General features: G+C 45.3%; 1 protein-coding gene across 1 annotated transcript in view; it reads left to right on the top strand.

The window, feature by feature from the left end:
- The window catches only part of ENG (endoglin), a 45,538-nt gene continuing 26,353 nt past the window's right edge, over window positions 1-19,185 (top strand). The window contains exons 1-2 of the mRNA XM_007475049.3: window positions 1-431; window positions 16,809-16,963. Of these exons, the coding sequence (XP_007475111.2) occupies window positions 374-431; window positions 16,809-16,963 (213 nt within the window). The 5' untranslated portion in view covers window positions 1-373. The remainder of the gene's footprint in view (window positions 432-16,808; window positions 16,964-19,185) is intronic.

Raw genomic sequence — 19,185 nt, 5'->3', positions numbered from 1 at the left:
GGCTGGGCTGCTCCCGAGCAGCTCACTCCAGAGAGTGCCTAGCCTCTGGTCAGCTACCCCAGCCAGCCTTGAGGACAGAACTCTTTCTCTCCCTCTCTCTCTCCCTCTCTCCGCCTTTCTCTTTCTCCAACAACCCCACCAGGCTCACCCTCCCCTGTTCCCCTGACATCATCTCATCCTTCCTGCCTCTTCCTCTGTCTTCTCCCCCCCACACTTCCCCAACCCTTGAGAAGGCTGGAGCAGGGAAGCTGCCGGACCCCCTGCCTCTGCCCCTTTGGTCACGAGGACACCCCACGCCATCCAGCGAGGCCCCCGGCCACCCTTCCCCTGGACACTGGATAAGGTCCCAAGGACAGACAGACAGAGTGACGGCATGGTGGGAGTCTTCTACTTCGCGATGTTCCTGGCTGCTTGGGACTTCAGCCTGGCAAGTAGGTGTTTCATGGTCCCCACGCTTGTCCCATGACTCTCTCTCGTTCACCTTCTTCAGTGTCAGGCCTCTCTCTGCCATTAGAGAGTCCTTTTGCCTATGTTAATGGATGGTGTTGGGGAAGGGGGCCCTCTTTCCCTCTCTTTGGGACTCGAGTCAGCTTGGCAGGGTCTCCTTAGTCCCGGTCCAGCCAAAGCTCTATCTCCGCCTCCCTTCTAGCTTCCAGTCTCTTGATGGACTCAGCCAGAGGATGACAAGTAGAGCCCACCATCTCTGAACCCTGGTCTTCCTCTCCCCACTCCACCCATACCATCTGGGAATACACCCACCAGACTCATTCTGCTTCTGAGATAAGTGAAAGGTGCAGTAACAGCCTCATGGAAAGAGCCCGACCTCAGTTTATCATCCCAGTTCTGCCAACAAACTTGGGCAAGCTCTTATCTAGGATTCAGTTTTCTTTGTAAAATGCAGAACTTGAGAGACTCCATTATTTCTCCCTGCAGATCTAAAGAGCCAAGATTCGACAAATGGTTTCCCAGTGATTCTTCAGGCCAGATGGTCTGCTGGGCTCTCCCTTTCTTTAGGGGTTTCATGGGGAGAAGCTGAGGTTACTTTTTGTTGTCATCACAACCATTTTCCCCATCTCATTCCACCTCTCCAGGGAAAGAGACTCTGTAGTGGTTGAGAGGAAGAAATGGGAGTATCGGGCTGATACCAGGTCCTACTACCTAGATCCTGGAGCTCAACTCCTGAGGGGAGGCAGAGGAAGAGGCCAGAGTCTGGGGACAATCAGCCTTTACCTCTTCCATTCATATCCTCCATGGTTAGCACCTCCAGCTCCCAGCCTAAGGATAGTGAGGCTCTAATGACATGGGAAATTTGGGGGCAACACTTTTAGCTCATGCACAATCAGGGAAGGCTGACCAGGAAGGCCTGGGTAAGGACGACGGGGAAGGACCTAGAGCCCATTTGGGGTTAAGGGTTGACATTGAAGGTGGCTTGGTACCTTCACAATGTAAATAAAGTATACGGGACAGTTGGGGAGACCTGGCTCTGATCCCGCCACTCACAATCGCCAAGTAACTCTACAAGTTCCCATGTCTGTAAAGTGAGGATGCAGAACTAGCCAGGTTTCTAAAGTCCTTCCCAGCTTTGCCGTTAGATGTCCCAAGACCATCTTTGTCACCATGCTGTGTTGTTCTAAGGTCCCTTTCAGCTCTGACCTTCTGTGTTCTAAGGTCCTGTCCAGCCCTAATGGTCTATGACTGGGAAACCAAGAGGTTATGTCCACCCTAGGGCTACTTGGGGTTGTGCCTAGCTCCTCCCTTTCCCAGATTCTTCTTGAGACTCTCCAGAAAGCTGCTGAAGGGAGAGGGGAACTGGGAAGAGGCGAAGAGGCAGCCCCCCAACTAGAAGGAGCTATATATGCCTTTGAATTGCCGAGGCCTACCAACCCCCCCCCCCCCCCAGTCCTTTGCCTACAAGAATATGGAAACTTAAGCCAAGAGCCTGTAATTTGTACTCCTTCATTCTCCCCTCTCCCTCTTGTGGGGGAACTACTCTTGCAGGCCCAAATTGCTTGGACATCCCCTGGTTCTGGAATTGGGGGTCATGGACTGAGTTCTGCTTCCTACTCTGATGAGGGTGGGTGTTTGATCCAAGTTTGGCCCAAGAGGCCCAAGGACAAGATGGCGGGAACACCTTGCATTCTGTAAATAGAGAAGAGGGGTTAGAAAGAGAGAGATTAGGGGGGAAACTGGGTGGCTCAGTGGATTGTGAGCCAGGCCCAGAGATGGGAGATCCTGGCTTCAGATATGGCCTCAGATACTTCCCAGCTGTGTGACCCTGGGCAAGTCACTTAATCCCCATTGCCTAGTTCTTACCATTCTTCTGTCTTGGAACCAATAGGCTGTATTGATTCCAAGATGGAAGGTAAGGGAAGAAGAAAGAAAGGAAGGAAGAAAGGAAGAAAGAAAGAAAGAAAGAAAGAAAGAAAGAAAGAAAGAAAGAAAGAAAGAAAGAAAGAAAGAAAGAAAGAAAGAAAGAAAGAAAGAAAGAAAGAAAGAAAGAAAGAAAGAAAGAAAGAAAGAAAGAAAGAAAGAGAGAGAGAAAGAAAGAGAGAAAGAGAGAAAGAGAGAGAGAAAGAAAGAGAGAAAGAGAGAGAGAGAGAGAAAGAAAGAAAGAAAGAATCAGCAGAGCTAATCTAGGAGGGAGAAGATAGCAGGGGCTACAGAACACATGGCCTCTCTCTCTTAGAACTGCCACCTGATCTCTTGGGAGATGCAGTAGAATCACACTGGAGGGCAGCTAGGTGGCTCAGTGGATAGAGACAGGGGCCCCTGGGTTCAATCCTGGTCTAGCTATGTCACTTAACCCCATTTGTCTAGTTCTCACTGTTCTGTCCCAAGGCAGAACCAAAACTTAATATTAATTTGAAGATGGAAGGTAAAGGTTCTGAAAAGAAAAATCAGAGGTCACAGGGATATTAAAGATAATCTGACCTTGGCGTCTAAAACCTACCAACTATCTAGCATTAGGCCAGTCACTTAAAGCCCTCTGGACCTCAGTCTCCTCATGTATAAAATGGGGATAATTCTTAGATGGCTTTTCAAAGTACTTTGTAAACTTTTAAAGTATCTTATAAAGGTGGGTCCTCCTCCTCCTCCTCCTCCTCCTTCTCCTCCTCCTCTTCCCACTACTTTTATATTTAACAGTCTCATTTTATGGATGAGAGACCTGAGGCCCAGATAGGGGCAGTAACTTACCGGAGGTCCCAAAGCAAATCAGTGGTAGAGCTGAGAACAGAGTGAGGCCACCCTTCTCCTGCTCTGGGCTTTTCCCCACCTCCCTCTGGCTGTCTGCTTCATTTTGTGGCAAATTCTGGTTCAACTTTGTTTTTTCAATTGCACAAAACCCTTATCTGGACAGTTTCTGGTTTGTGTCCCATCCGAAGAGAATGCATGTGAGGAGAGTTAGTTTACACAGGACTGCCCAGCTGATTGCCTGTGCTGGGGATGGGATCGGGGATGAACCCTAGAGGGTGTTGACAGGGCTCAACATGGGTCTTGTTCCTAGGGGCTACATGTAGAGCCTGGAATCCTGCCCCATCTCCTTGGGGCAGCTGATTTTTTCTCTCAGAGGGCTTGAGTGGTGGAAAGAGCAGAGTCTGAGGGCTTGAGTTCAAATCCTAGCCTTGATACTTACTGTCTTCATGACCATGTTTTGGGGTCTCAGTTTCCTCTGTTTGTAAAATGAAGGAGTTGCATAAGATGGCCCCTGGGGTCTCTGCCAGCTCTATAATCTTATCTTCAACCTTAGGGAACAAATAGCTATGACCAGCAAGGTCAGGGGCAATAAACACACACACACACACACAGAGCCTCTGGAAAGGCTTAGGAATGAAGATTCCAGAGGTGTCTTATGATGATTTTTCACATTTATATAATAGTAAAGGTTTATATATATATATATGTCCTAGACCTGACATGCCCAGCATCCAGTGAATCAGAGCTGCATTTCTATCTCTGGCATTTAAATGGAATGTATGACCCTAGACAAGTCACTTATCCTCTCAGGCCCCAGGAAAATTCCCAAGATTTTAAGTGGTCCAAGAGTGGCTGATCTATATTAGTGGAGGGGGGTTCCCCACTGGGAGTTCCCTACATTGATAAAATAGCCAGTTTGGACCGTAAAAACCAGCAAAGATTAAAAGAACACTTCTCTCCAATGACTTGGGAGCTAGGGAATGCAGGTATTTGGGAAAGGATTCAAGATTTCATTTGTGGATAGAATATAATATTTGTATCTCTACTCTAGATGTATAGGTGATGAATCTCTCTGCCAGTATAGATGGTGGAAGGTAAAGGTTTTTTTTTTTAATGTAATTGGAGAAATATATGTAAAAGATTGTTATTATATATAATTGAGAAAGTTAAATATTAAAATTTAAAATGTAATTGGAAAATGTTTAACAAAATAAAATCCAATATAAGAATAATTTTTAGTATATACATATATGTATTTAAATATACACAAAATATATACATATGTGTATATATATTTTTTATTCCTTAACTTCTGTCTTAGAATCAATACTATTGGTTCCAAGGCAGAAGGGAGGTAAGGGCTAGGCAATGGGGGTTAATTGACTTGCCCAGGGTCACACAGCTAAGAAGTATCTGAGACCAGATTTGAACCTAGGAACTCATGTCTCTGGGCCTCACTCTCAATCCTCAGCCACCTAGCTGTCCCAAAATAATATATTTTATTTTATTTTTAATTTTTTTCCATGGTTACATAATTCATGTTGTCTCCCTCCCCTCTTTCCTCCCTCTCTCCAGAACTGACAAACAATTGCACTGGGTTATACATCTATTATCAGCAAATTCTATTTCCATATTATTCATTTTGGTAATAGTGGCATCTTTTAAAACCAAACCCCCAAATCAAATATCCATAGAAACAAGTGATAAATCATGTGTTTTCTTCTGCATTTCTACTCCCACAGTTCTTTCTCTGGATATGGATCATGTTCTTTCTTCTAAGTCCCTCTGAATTGTCCCAGATCATTGCTTTGCTGCTAGTAGAGAAGTCCATTACGTTAGATTGTGCCACAGTGTATCCATCTCTGTGTACAATGTTTTCTTCAGTTACATGGAGGTTATTCCAGTTCTTATAGAAATCCATCAAGATAATGTATTTTAAAACTAAGTCAACATGCAGCCAAGAAATGATCCTTATGTTCAGATTAGTAGCCTGTTTCTATTGGAGTTTGATACCACTGACCCTAGTACCTTAAAAAAACAAGTGACTTATCCAAGATCACACATCCAGTCAGAGGCAGGATTTGAACTGAAGTCTTTCTGGCTTGGAGGCCAGCTCTTTACCATCTTTGCCATACTATCCCTGGAGTACTTTGATTCCCATCTTATAGATGAGGAAACTGAAGCTAAGAAGTTGACATCTTAGTCATGAAAAGAAACATATTTCTAGGCCTAGTACTGTGTCCTGGGGTTTAGGCTAACCAGGTTGGGACAGTCTTGGCTCTAGGATGACAGGCTGGGCTAACCCAAAAGAGGTTAGAGGGGATCCGTGCCTGGGACCAGGGCCAGAGTCTTGGAGGTCAGCTTCTTGCTCACATCTCATATCCATCCCTTATCTAAAATGAATCCATAGCAGAGACAGATTCGAGTCAAATTTCTCCACAACAGTTCTTATCTTTTTTGGTGACATGGATTTCTCCTGAGACAACTCGTTAGTTCAACAGGTAGAGTTCTGGCCCTGGAGTCAGAAGAGACCTGAGTTCCAATTCAGCTTCAGATACTCTGTGATCCCAAGCAAGTCACTTAATCTCTATTTGCTTCAATTTCTTCAGAGCTTGTAAAACAGGAATAATAATAGCACCTATCTCCCAGGGTCGTTGGGAGAATCAAATGAGAGAATAATTGTAAAGCATTTAGGAAAAGGTATGACACAAAGTTAGCTATATATAAATATTAGCTATTTTTTAAAAAGAATGATTCTTTTTAAAAGAATCATCATTGAAAAACTGCTCAATTTTAAGTAGAGGGTAGTGAAAATAAAGACATATTTTTCCCATCCAAGTTCAAAGATTCCCTGAAATCTAAAAATCCTTGCTCCAGAGGATATCTATTGTAGGAGAACCTGAAATGCTTTTGTTGGGGGAAATGGGGGGGGGGGGGAATCAGTGCCCTGAGCCTCTGCCTCTGAGCATTCTTCAAACTGACGCAGATTCTTAGGGATCTTGGTAGGGAAGGAAGGGGGTGGTTTCACTCTTGTCTCATTCCAAAGGGAGAATCAGGAAATTCCTAGAATATTGTCGATTCTTATTTCTCATAATCTTTTTCTCCTCTCCCCTGAAGAAGGAACCACTAAGGTCATCTAATCCCAGGTGAGGAAGTTGAGGCCCAGGGAAATTAAGTGAAATTAAGGTCTCACAGACAGTACTTGAACTCATCTCCCTATGCCTAATCCTTGTTCTCTTTCTACCATATCACCCTGCCCCATTCCCCTGCTCTCTCCAGTCCAAGATCTCTATCTATTCTAGATAATAGAATTTGGGAATGGAAGGGATATCAGAAGTAATCCTGCTCCATCTTCTCATTTCACCGATATAAGATGAGGGAGGCAGAGCTAGACAATATTTTGTTCAAAAAAGATGAGGTGGTCTTAGTGGGCTACAAGCTCGATATCAGTTAGTAAATGTGACCCAAAAGATCAGCAATAGGAAGAAAAGTAACAGCCCCATTGAGTTCCCTCTGGTTGGAAGAATTCAGGATGCCACGGTTTCGGAAGGATATTGTCAAACTGGAGGATGCTAAATTGGCCTCCTATTTATTCCACTGAAGGTTCGAATGGAGAAAGATGGATGGGATGTTTAGCCTAGAGAAGACTTAGGGGGGCACATGATATAGATGAATTGAAATATCACGAGGGTCATAATGTAGAATGTTCTCATTGGCTCCAGAAGACAGTCAGAAGCAGGGAATGGAAAGTAGTCATGGGAAGGTAGATTTAGACTCCATGTAAGGGGAATTTTTCTGGCTATTTGAGTTCTTCACAAATGGAATGGGAAGCTTTGGAGGGAAGAGGGATCCACTTTACTTGAAATATTTAAAGACTAGATGATACCCATGTGGGATACTATAGTGATTTCTGGCCAAGTACAGATTGGACTAGACTGAGGTCCCTTCCAGCACTGAGATACAACTTAAGAATCTGAGGCTCAGTGAGGTGAAATAATTTGTCCAAAGGGACATGGAGTAGCAAGCGGTAGAGGCAGCAAATCAAACCCAAATCCTCTGCGTCCAAACCAGTGCTCTTCCCACTATAGCACACTGTCCCCTTCTCCTACTCTTGCTTCTCTGGCAAAAGGTCAATCAATAATGGCATAGAATGAGTGTTTTCTGTGAACTGAGAATGTCAGGACTGGAGGAGACTGTGGAAATCATTGAGCTCAGAGTCTTCTTTTTTTACAAAGAGGGAAATTAAGACCCAGAGAGGAGAGATGAGCTGCTCCAGATCACACAAGTTAGTGACAGAACTGGCCTGGAACCTGTGTCTGCTGACCTTTTCCATTAGACCTAAGCTTCTATAGTTTTTTTTTGGTTTGTTTCTCCATATTTCTTCTTTCTGGGATTTCTCTTAATCCCCAGACCAGTGTTCTTTTGACCACAGAGACATCATTCTTCCCATCTGTAAAATGGGGATAATAAGTACAGCTACTTCACAGGGTTGCATGAGGATTAATTCATGTATATAAAGTGCCCAGTAACTGTCACATACCACAAAAATGTTAGTTGAGGGTTTGGGGGGTTTGTTTTTAACACTGTACCAGCAATCAATCCAATCATGTCATTCTTGAAATGGATGGGTCAGTCCATGGGACACATTAATTAATGGAGAGTCCAGTCTGGTCCCAACACTGACTGACCTCCAAGCATCATTGACACTCTTCTGTCTCCAGTCACCCTGCTAGGCGGCTGGCTCCTTCCTATAGAAGCCTCCTCCCTAAGACCTTTCGTGTTTCCCTGGTGCCTGCCTAATTGTGATTAAGCTTTGTTTTGATACCGTCCCCCCTGGCTGGCCCCACTGGCCATGGGGAGACAGGATGGGGCGTCACACTCCCTTCTGTCTCCCCATTCTCGTCTGTGCCGGGGAGGAGGAGGGTGAGGGGGAGAGAGCAGGCTTTCGAAAAAGCCCCAAAGGACCAAAATAAATGGGCGCTTATCTGATCTCCCAGCTGGCCCTGTTATCTGATCATTACATAATGCAATCCAGCTGGGCCTCTCCTTGTCCAGAGAATAAGAGCTTGGGAAGAAGGGATGAGAAGAGAGAGAAAAGGTGTTTGGGGGGGCAAGATCTAGGATTCCCAAAAGAGGATGAAGTGGGGCAGCAAGGTGGTTCAGTAAATAAAGTGCCAAGTCTAGACACAGGAGGTCCTGTGTTCCAATCTGACCTCAAACAGACACTTCCTAGCTGTGTGACCCTGGGCAAGTCACTTAACCCCATTGCCTAGCCCTTACTGCTTCTTTGCCTTGGAACTGATATATAGTATTGATTCTAAGATGGAAGACAAGGGTTTAAAAAAAGTGGATGGGGGCATAAGATATCAGGTCCTAAAGGAGCTGGATGAATACATACTAGCTAGCTCAAATATTGCCCTGTGTATGCTCAGGTTGTGTCAGGAGTCCTGGGTTCCAGTCTTACCTCTGTCATGAACTCAGCGGATAATGTTAGGCAAACCATTTCCCGTCATCTGTAAAACGAAAGGGATCCAGCTAGACCTAGGGCGTCCAACATGCTGTGATCCTGATGACGGGGATTAGAATAGAGTAAGGACTCTTTTTGTTTTTAAACACTTCCCTTCTGTCGTAGGGTCATTTCTAAGACGGAAGAAGGGCAAAGGTCAGCCAGTCTGAGGTCCAGATAAGGTTACAGGATTTGTCTGTGGTCATACAGGCAGTAAGCAGCAGAGGCAGGGATTCCAATCTCTTCTCTCTGGTCCCCAAGCAGTGTTCTTCCCATTCTCCCACACTGCCCCCTTCTCCTAGGCTGACTGGTCAGTCCGAAAACGGCACCAAAGCCCATGTCTCCTGCGGGCAGACACTGCAGATCCTTGAGTTCACTCCCACCTTTTCTTGGAGGGAGGAAAGAAGAACCCGGAGCAGGGGAGCTCCTGACTGCTGAGCTTGAACAGGTCCTGCTGGAGGCCCATTTCCCAGTTGGGGGACTGCAATCACCTTACCTGGCTGAGAGGCCAGTGGGGGAATGGATGGCTGTAGAATGGCAGAGAATGGGAGAGAACCTTTGAGATCCAGTTATGCTTTCTCCTTATTTGTTAGGTGGGGAAGCTCAGGAAAGAGAAGCAACTCATCCAAGGAGCCAGAGTTAGGTCTAGAACCCAGGTGTCCTGACTCCTGGACCAGTTTTCTTTTGATCTTGGGAAAAGTTACTTTTCCCATCTGTAAAATAGGAATAATAATTGTAGCTACTTCACAGAGTTACATGAGAACCAATTGATATAATGCATATAAAGTGCTATGCATACTTTCACATAGAACATAAAGTTTAGGTTTTGGTTTTTTTTTAATATACTCTACCAGCAATCAAATCAATCCCATCATTCTTGGAAAGAATGTGTCGGTCAATTGTCCTGTGATATCGCTTATCATCACTATGATTTCCCAGATTAAAATAGCCCTTCTTGGGTCCAGCTCCCCCATTTATATTTTCTTTCCCTATCAGAATGTGGTAGCATCTAGGTGGGACAGGGGATAGAGCCCTAGACCTGGATTCAAGAAGACTCATCTTTGTGAATTCAAATGTGGCCTCAGACACTCACTAGCTGTATGACCCTGGGCAAGTCAACCCTGTTTGCCTCAGTTTCCTCATCTGTCAAATGATCTAGCTGGTAGTTGGATGCTCACACATTGACTAGATCAACTATTGTCCTGTGTATGCTTAGGTTACCTCTACCATGAACTCATTGGGTAATCTTGGGCAAGCCATTTCCCCTATATGGACCTAAGAAGGCAATGATGAACCAGTCTAGTATCTTTGCCGAGAAAACCCCAAATGGGGTCACTAAGAGTATGACAGGACTGAACAACAACAAAATAGCATGTGACCTTCTTGAGGGCAAGAACTGTCTTGTTTTTTCATCCTTGGATCCTCAGTGCTTAGTACAGTGCTCTTTAACTCATTCATTCTAGATTCACAGAATCTCAAAATCTATGGAGTTGGGAGGGTCCTTAGAGACTCTTTCTAAATCTCTTAAGTGTCCTGTGGCATGTGAATGGAATTAACTTTGCACCCCAGGGTGGTATCCAGTGACAATGCCCAGCTCTTCCCCTTTGGGGCACTGATACCAAAAGATGGTGCTTGTGCTATTGGCATTGACTTGGTGAAGAAGTGGAACTCTTTGTAGAGGGGACCATCATATAGACTTTTCTATATCTAAGTGGTCTGTACTCCCTATGACTGAGAGAAAGGATACATGGTTGGATGAGGGAAAATCCAGGGGTCAACAGAAGGTTCCTCTCACCCCCATCCCCCTACCCCCCCCCCCATCAATCAGGCTTGCTGCTATTCCTCCTCTCCTCCCCCCAGAGCCCATCTTTGATCTCGAAGAAAACAGGAAGTGAGCAGGACAAGATGGAGACACAAGCTTCCAAACAGTCTCCCCTTCTCCATCCTCCTCCTCCGGACTCTGCACATTCCTCAGGACGAGGTGTAGGGGGCCTGCTTCCTCTCCCTTTCCATGCCTGGCATAGTAAATTTCCACTCTCTTCCCTCCCAGCTCCCAGCTTCCTGTCGGCCCCAGTGAGGGAAGGTCCAGAATGTAGTCTGGTCATCTTCCTATTTCCCTTTCATCCTGGCATCATGGGGTCATAGTCCTAAGAGTTAGAAAAGACCTTAGAAATAATCTAATTCCTTTTCTCCCTCATTTTCAGAGGAGGAAATAGAGACCTACAGAAGGGAAATCAGTGGTCCAAGGTCACAGAAGTAGTCATTGGCAGAACTGAGGTTAGAGCTCCCAGGTTAAGGGATCTTACTCAAGAGTCACGATATGTTCACTCTGAATCTATCAGTCCTTTCCTAGACTTTTGACATTGGAAACATCTTTTGAGATGATCTGTTTAAACTCTCCCATTCTACAGAAGGGCTAACTGAGGAGCCAGAGAGAAAAAGTGATTGGCCCAAGTCACAAGCTAGGAGGTGGCAGAACCAAGACTGGAAGCCAGGACTTCTAGCTCCTGACCCAGTGACTTTTTGAATCTATCCCATAACAGTACCTCTAAAGGATGAAGCCAAGTGTTCCTACCATCATTCCTCCCTGGAGGGTGTCTTCTCTGATCAAAATAATCAAAAAACAATATTAGATTAACCACCTTGTGTGCCCATCCCTGTGCCCAGAACTCTATTGGAAATAGTGCAGGAAGGCACAGTTTCTAACCCCTAGAAACTTACTGTTTAGTTGACCCCACAAGACACACACACATGATCCTCTCCTTTCCTTTTCCCCAACCATTGCCAATCAATTAAAAAAAAAAAGAAAGAAACATGTATCAGACAAGCACTATGTACCAGGCAACAGGAACACAAAGATACAAGCAAAATGGTTTCTGCCTTCAAGGAACGTCCAGTCTTTCCTTTTAGCCCTACTGATTTGTTGGGGAAGGAATGGCTCTAGAAACCCAGCCTGTAGGACTATATCGCAAGTTTCTCTCCTCTGTAAAATGAGAGGATTGAAGGAAATGGCTTCTGGAATCCCTTTCTGCTCTAGTCAAAGGGCTCTAAGTTAGCACCCCACAACAATTCTTCTTCCTCTGTGGCATCCCAGGTATATTCTAATCCTGAAAGTATTATTGATGTATTAATGTTGTAACCTATGTGCTCAGGTACCAGACTCATGGACATATTATTGCTTGATCATTGTATTTAATTGGTACTCTTCATTCTGACCACTCTCCAAACCTACAATCCAGAGGTCAGGAGAATTCCTGGGCAGGACATTAGCTGCCACAGAGTCCTAGATCCTACCTTGACAGACCAGATTCCCTACCAGGTCACATGTTTGATTAGCCTCCTCCTCTTTGATCTCGTGGTAGTCAATTGAGCCAATGTCAAATTCTATGCCACATCACATGTTCATTAGCTATCTCCCATTCCCCATTCCTCGATTCTCCAGTAAAAGATTGGAGACACGTGTAGCCCTCTCTCCTTTCCACCATCAGAGAAGCACACATACTGGAGCCCATGCTGTTGAGCTCTTTATCTCTGAGTCTTTCTTCCTTTATTGTGTTTCCCCCCATACCCTTCACCCATTTTGCCTTGGTTTCCAACTTCCCTTCTCAGGTATCCACCCACAAATATATTAATTTGTGGCCCACATCCTCTCAGGCAGGGCAGGGGTGCTTGGCTGGATGGGGCTGGGGGGATGGTGGGACAGGATACCTATCTGTCATTCTGAGGCAGACATATATCTGTCCAGCTTGGCATCTGGTTGACACATGGGCAGGGCCACTGGGGCAGGGACTGGAATTGTAACTCCCCAGCCAGCTGTTGTTTGGTAGATATAACTATAATTGGAGTGCCCCACCCTACTCCTGGCCCAGGGGAGTGCCAAGTTAATAGAGTATCTATTTGAGGAGGTGGGCAGCTAGGTGGCATAGGGGATACACTGCCAGGTTTGGTCACAGGAAGACTTGAGTTCACATCTGGCCTCAGACCCTTACTAGCTGTGTGATCCTGGGAGGTCAACTTAGTCCTGTTGGCCTCAGTTTCCTCCTCTGTTAAATGAACTGGAGAAGGAAATGGCAAACCACTCCAGTGTCTTTGCCAAGAAAACCCCAAAAGGGTCAGATGTGATGGAAAATGACTAAACAAAAACGAGGAGGTATCCCTCTAGCTCTGATTTCTGTTGGCTCAAGTCTGGGGAATTTGACAACCACACACTTGAAAGTACTCAAGGACCATCCTGGACATTTTGCTGGTACCCCATGGGAAAAATCAGGGTCTCGCTCTGAACCAGCTCCACTATTTAGTGGTTTCAAAGAAGTCAGTGAATGGTCTCTGCAGTGAATATCTCAGCCTTATCAACAAAGTCCCAGAGTATGGGCTCCAAGGGATACTAAGGTAAAAAGGAAAGGTATAATGAGTAGATGGGGAGCTCTTAGAGGTTTAGGCTCATCCCTTCATTTTATTTTTACTTATTTATTTTAAATCTTTATCTTCTGTCTTAGAATCCATATTGGTTCTAAATCAGAAGAGTAGTAAGGGCTAGGCAATGGGGGTTAAGTGACTTGCCCAGAGTCACATAGCTAGGAAGTGTCTGAGACCAGATTTGAACCCAGGATCTCCCATCTCTGGGCCTGGCTCTCAATCCACTGAGTCACCTGGCTTCCCCATGTCCCTTCATTTTAAAGATGAGAACTGAGACTCCAGGAGTTAAATATCTTGTCAGGAATCACAAAACAAGCTAGTAGTGGCAAGGTTAGGATGAGTTTGTACCCGGGGCCAGCATGACCAGCAGTTTGATCTTACAAAAGGTCAAGGTCAAGGACATGAATTTTTTTACCCTTACCTTCTTTTTTATTTTATTTTAATTTAATTTAAAAATATTTGTCCATGGTTACATGATTCATTTTCTCTCCCTCCCCTCTTTCTTCCCTGCTCCCGAAGTTTACAAGCAATTCCAATGATACCCTCATCTTCTGTCTTAGAATCAATATTGATTCCAAGGCAGAAGATTGGTAAGGGCTAGGCAATGAGGGTTAAGTGACTTGTCCAGGGTCACACAGCTGGGAAGTGTCTGAGGCCAGATTTAAATGCAGGACCTTCTGTCTCTAGGTTTGACTCAATTTACTGAGCTACCTAACTGCCTGCTGTGAATTTCTTTTCCTCATCATATTTAGGCCCCCCCCCTTTTTTTTTGACCTTGCTCAGCATGCTTTAGCTTCAGCTAGTTTGGAATCTAGTTAAAGGAGATAGGACATTAGCAATGTCCCCAGGAAAGGACAAACTTGGGGCTTAGTTTTCCCCTAGAAAGAAGACTTCCATGGGGCTCATGGTGGACCTCCAAAGTGAAACCCTGGTATGACCCAAAGGTTATGTGATTGACCAATCTGAGGGTGGGAGAATGAGTCAAATTCCTCCCTTTCTTTGATAGTCAATCATGAGGTTTGTCTCCACACTGACTTCCCTGACTCACCACCTTCCCTGACCCTGCTGCCTCCCTCTAGTCTGTAAACTCCTACCTTTTCCCTTCCAGCCAGGCACAGGACCCCCAACTTGTGAAACCCCCTTCAGCATACCCACCCCTGACCCTCATGTTTGTGGCAGATGCCACAGGGCAAGATGAGCAAACACAAATGGTTTACAAATATGCATCAGAGACATCTAGGCATCTTCCTCCTCTTCCCCCTCTCCCAAAGCCACCTCTCTTCAGAATTTCTCTCAGGTCAAGGGCACCCAAGAAGGAGATCTTGGTATCATCTTTGACTAACTCCTCACTCTCTCTTAGCCTGCTCTTCTGATTTAGAACCAATACGGATTCTAAGACTTCCTAGCTGTGTGTCCTTGGGCAAGTCACTCAACCCTATTTGCCTAGCCCTTACCCTTCTATCTTAGAGTTGTTGGTAAGAAGTTAAAGGCATATTTTTAAACCCTTACCTTCTGTGTTAGAATCAATACTATATATTGGTTTTTCAAGGCAGAAGAGTGGGAATTAGGTGTTAAGTGACTTGCCCAGAGTCACAGAGGTAGGAAGTGTCTGAGGCCAGATTTAATCCAGGAGGTTCTCTAGGCTTGGTTCTCAATCCATTGAGATACTCAGCTGCCCCCAGGAAAAGGCATTAAAAAAAAGTATACTCTATAATTTACAAATATGTAAATGTAGAAATATTGGAGATTCGTGCTCCAAGTTTTTCTTTTTAATTGATGGAGTGCAGGACCAAAAAGTTCCAGGATCCTTTTGGAAAAAGCTCTTGACCCAAAGAGAGAGCCTTATCCACTTTCCTCACCGTTGACCTTCCTGGGTTTTGATGACATCAGTCACCAGAGCTGAATGAGTGTCTTTTAGGCAAAAGGAGAAGTAGGATAGAATATTGGATAAAGAGCTGGCCTAAGCATCTGGAAAGTCTGGGTTCCAAGTTTCATATCTCATATATAACTGACTGTATGACCTCAGACAAGTCACTTCATTTCTCAGTGGCCCTAACAATTGCCTGCAGCTACCTTCAGAGCAGGTGCTGGTCTGTGCTGGGGAAGGGAGTTTTCATAGTGCAGATCCCTGGTGAGTTCCCAGGGAAATCCCAGGGCCAGGTCATAGGCTCTGGCTAGTGGATGGTCCTGTGAGTTGCCATTAGAAGGGCCCTTCAATCCCATTCTGCTACTCTTTTGAGCTGATGGTGATTCCTCTTGCCCTAAAGAGCATTTTTATTCCTGCCCAAGTGCCCTCAAGACCCCAGAGGAGAGCAGAGGAGAGAACTGCCCAGTCCCAGAGAGAGAAGCTCCCACCACCTCCTCTGGGTTACAGCACCTGAGACTAGCAAGCCAAGTCGTGATGCTCTCCAGCCTCGGGGTGGGCCTGAGCCAGCCACTGGGCAGTGCCTGCCCTCATCAGTATCCCCTTGAGCATCTTCCCCAAGTCATGGCATTGGCTTTGAGGAACTCAGAAGAAAGAATACCCTCCTTGAACCATCACTTACTTCTTACTTACTTACTTACTTACTTACTTACTTACTTACTTACTTACTTACTTAACTTACTTACTTACTGTCTTTTAAGCCAAGGCATGAATAAATGGAAAGCAGACTGGGAATTCCAGGGCCTAACCCCTGATGTGGCAAGAGAATGAGCATCTATTAAGTGCCTACTATGTAGCAGGCACTTTGCTAAGTGCTTAAAATATTCTCTCATTGGATCTCCTCTTTTTTGTTGTTTGTTTAAATAACCCTTATCTTCCTTCTTAGAATCAATACTGTGTATTGGTTCCAAGGCAGAAGAGCAGTAAGGGCTAGGCAATGGGGGTTCAGTGACTTGCCCAGGGTCACACAGCTAGGAAGTATTTGAGGTCGGATTTGAACCCAGGACCTCCCGTCTCTGGGCCTGGCTCCATCCACTGAACCACCCAACTGCCCTTGGATTTCCTTTCATCCTTACAACCATCCTGTATAGCATATGCTATGATGCTCTTTATTTTTCAGTTAAGGAAACTGAGGCAGATAGAGATTAAATGATTTGTCCAGGATTGCTTAGCTGGAAATCTTGTGAGGCTAGATTTTAATTCAGGTCTTTTAATCCAGGCCCATCAGAGGGGCAAACTGTTCATTGAAATCACATATTAAAGTTTCTCCTCATCCCTTGAATTTACCATAGAAATGCTAACAGTCATATACAATGTCTCATTTTTTAAACCCTTACTTTCTCTCTTAGAATGGATACTAAGTATTTGTTCCAAATCAGAAGAGTAGTAAAGACTAGGCAATAGGAGTTAAGTGACTTGCCCAAGGTCACAGCTAAGATGTGTCTGGGGTCAGATTTGAACCCAGGTCCTGCCCAACTCCAGGCCTGGTGCTCTATCCACTGTGCTACTAGCTGCCCCTCTTTCTCTATCTTCTTCCATGAGCTATTCCCTACATAGTTGGGATTCTGTCCCTTTTCACCTATCTCTAGGCCAAGCCACCCAGTTGCCTCCATATACACCTTCTTATGCACTGGCCCTTACAGCCCTCTCCAGTAGGCAGGGAGGGACATTGAGGCTATCACCTCCAATCCTCCTGGCTCAGGGTCTGTCCTCTTCTTTCCCCTCCCATCTCCCTTTCCCTGACCATGAGCTTGTGTTTCCTACTAGGTCCTCTGGAGAAAGATGTCTGTGACCTGGAGCTCCCAGACTCTGAAACAGGAAAGGTGACATACACCCCAGAGCAAGTCTCCTGGGGCTGCCTGGGCCAGAGGAATCACAACTCCACCCAGGAAGTCCATATCCTTAACCTGAGGTTTCCAAAGGTGAGTGAGCCCTTGCCCAGTTGGCTACAGACCAGCGATTAGAGCGGCCCAGAATAAGTCTCCCAAATCTGACGCCTTCTCTCAACGATAAAAAGAGAGTCGGACCTGGAGTTGGGAGGACCCCGGTTCAATGTGGCTTTAGATACTTCCTAGCTGTGTGGGTCTGGATAAATCACTTAACCCCATTTGCCTAGCCTTGATCTCTCGTCTGCCTTGGAATCAATATTTAGTATTGATTCAAAGATGAAAGTTGAGAAATTAAAAAAAATACAAACAAATAGTAAACAGAACTTTGGTCCAGCTGTTCCTACCAGGCCTTATCCTGGAGTGAAGGCAGTGCCCTGGGCATCTTATAGGGAACAAGGTAGCTCTTTCTTACCAAGATACCCACCAGAACATCATTCCTTTTTGCCTTAGACTCTTGTCTTTTGTCTTAGAATCAGTAGTAAGTATTGGTTCTAAGGCAAAAGAGAGGTAAGGGCTAGACAGTGGGGGTTAAGTAACTTGCCCAGGGTGACACAGCTAGGAAGTGTCTGCGACCACATTTGAACCCAGGACCTCTTATCTCCAGACCTGACACTGTATCCAGTGAGCACCTAGCTGCCCACAGAATATCATATGTAAATGATGCAAATTTTCCTCAATTTTCTGAGTGCTATCCTTAATAAAATGGATTTCTTTGTCGGTTTATTGGGGCTGGGAAGGTCAGATGACAGTCAACCAATCAACAATCATTAAGTGCCTACCATGTGCTAGGCATTGTGGGATGCAAAGACCAGGGATATAGTTGTTGCACTTGATAGACAGACAGATTGACAGACTAATAGAGATAGACAGACAGACAGGTAGATAGATACATGGATGGATGGATAGATAGATAAACGGATGAATAGGTGGATAGATAGTTCAAACAAACTTAAAAAAAAAAAACACTTTACCTTCTGTCTTAAGATAAATACTAAGTATCAGTTCCAAGGCAGAAGAGCAGTAAGAGCAAGACAATGGGGGTTAAGAGACTTGCCCAAGGTCACACAGCAAGGAAGTGTCTGAGGCCACATTTGAACCCAGGACTACCTATCTCTAGGTCTGGTTCTCCATCCACTGAGCCACCTGGTTGCCTCCAAACATTTGTTAAGCATTTGCTTTGTACTAGACATTTGCCCAACAAAATAAAGAAGCAAGATAATCTGTATCCTCAAGGAGTTTACATTTTAATGAGGGAAGATACCGTTTTCCCTCAGTCTCTAAGCTTTGGAGCTATAATGGGCACATGATGACAAAAATGAAACTGTTCCTGTCCCCAAGAAGCTTATATTCTGCTCATCCATTATGTATCTTCTAAAGCTTTTCTCTGGGGGTTATCATGGGGGCCCAGTTGCTTCTCTCCAGGTAAGGTTCGGAGGGAACACTGATTAGCCCCAGGTTCCCCAACCATTTGAAATCAATCCCCAGCCCTGTGTCCCTTCCTGATCTGAGGAGAGAGAATTTCTCTCATGAAGTCTGGAGATTCCTTAAAGTCATGAGTTTCCCTCATGTGGCCTGGTGGGACAAAGCCAATATGAGCCCTTGGTTGGGGGGGTTGTCTGAGGAAGGTGAGCCCCCTCTGGGGGAGGCAGCTGGGCAGCTTTAGGGAGATGGGCCATCCAGAGATGGGAGCTTAGCTGGCTTGGCTTCTTTGGGCTTTAATGGTTCTGGAAAGCTTGAGGTGGCGACAGGGACAGGAACTAGCAAAAGGGAAGGGCTCCATTAAAGGTGCCCCCAAGTCACATCATGACCCACAGGAGTCAGGAAACCACTGCTGGGTGTCTCACTGGTTCCAGGCAGGCCCCCTGTTCCGAGATGTGATAAGACAGCCTCAGCACAAACATCCCTCACAAACCCAGGCCAATGGGGATGATTCAGCTCTTACGTAGATTCCAGAAGCACCTACCCTTTGAACAACAGTGACTGGAGATGCTGAGATTTGAGTATTTTTTGACTAATAAGACAGTGACTCATCTTGATGACAATGAGCAATCCTGTCAGAAAGCAGACTTCCAGGCCTTGGGCAAGGGAGTTCTGCCCCCTCCCCTGGGGCTGGCTGGGGATATGAATAGGGCACCAGTCACTGGTTTAGGGGACTCCCAGGTGAGGGCACTTCATCTATCAATGCAGGTTGGCACACTCTCTGTAACTCTCAAGACTAATAGTAGAAAGGCAACGTGGTGGCACGGTGGATAGAC

Source organism: Monodelphis domestica, chromosome 1 (assembly GCF_027887165.1).
Source record: "Monodelphis domestica isolate mMonDom1 chromosome 1, mMonDom1.pri, whole genome shotgun sequence".
NCBI lineage: Eukaryota > Metazoa > Chordata > Mammalia > Didelphimorphia > Didelphidae > Monodelphis > Monodelphis domestica.
The sequence above is the reverse complement of the archived record's forward strand: the minus strand, read 5'-3'. Positions and strand labels throughout refer to the sequence as shown.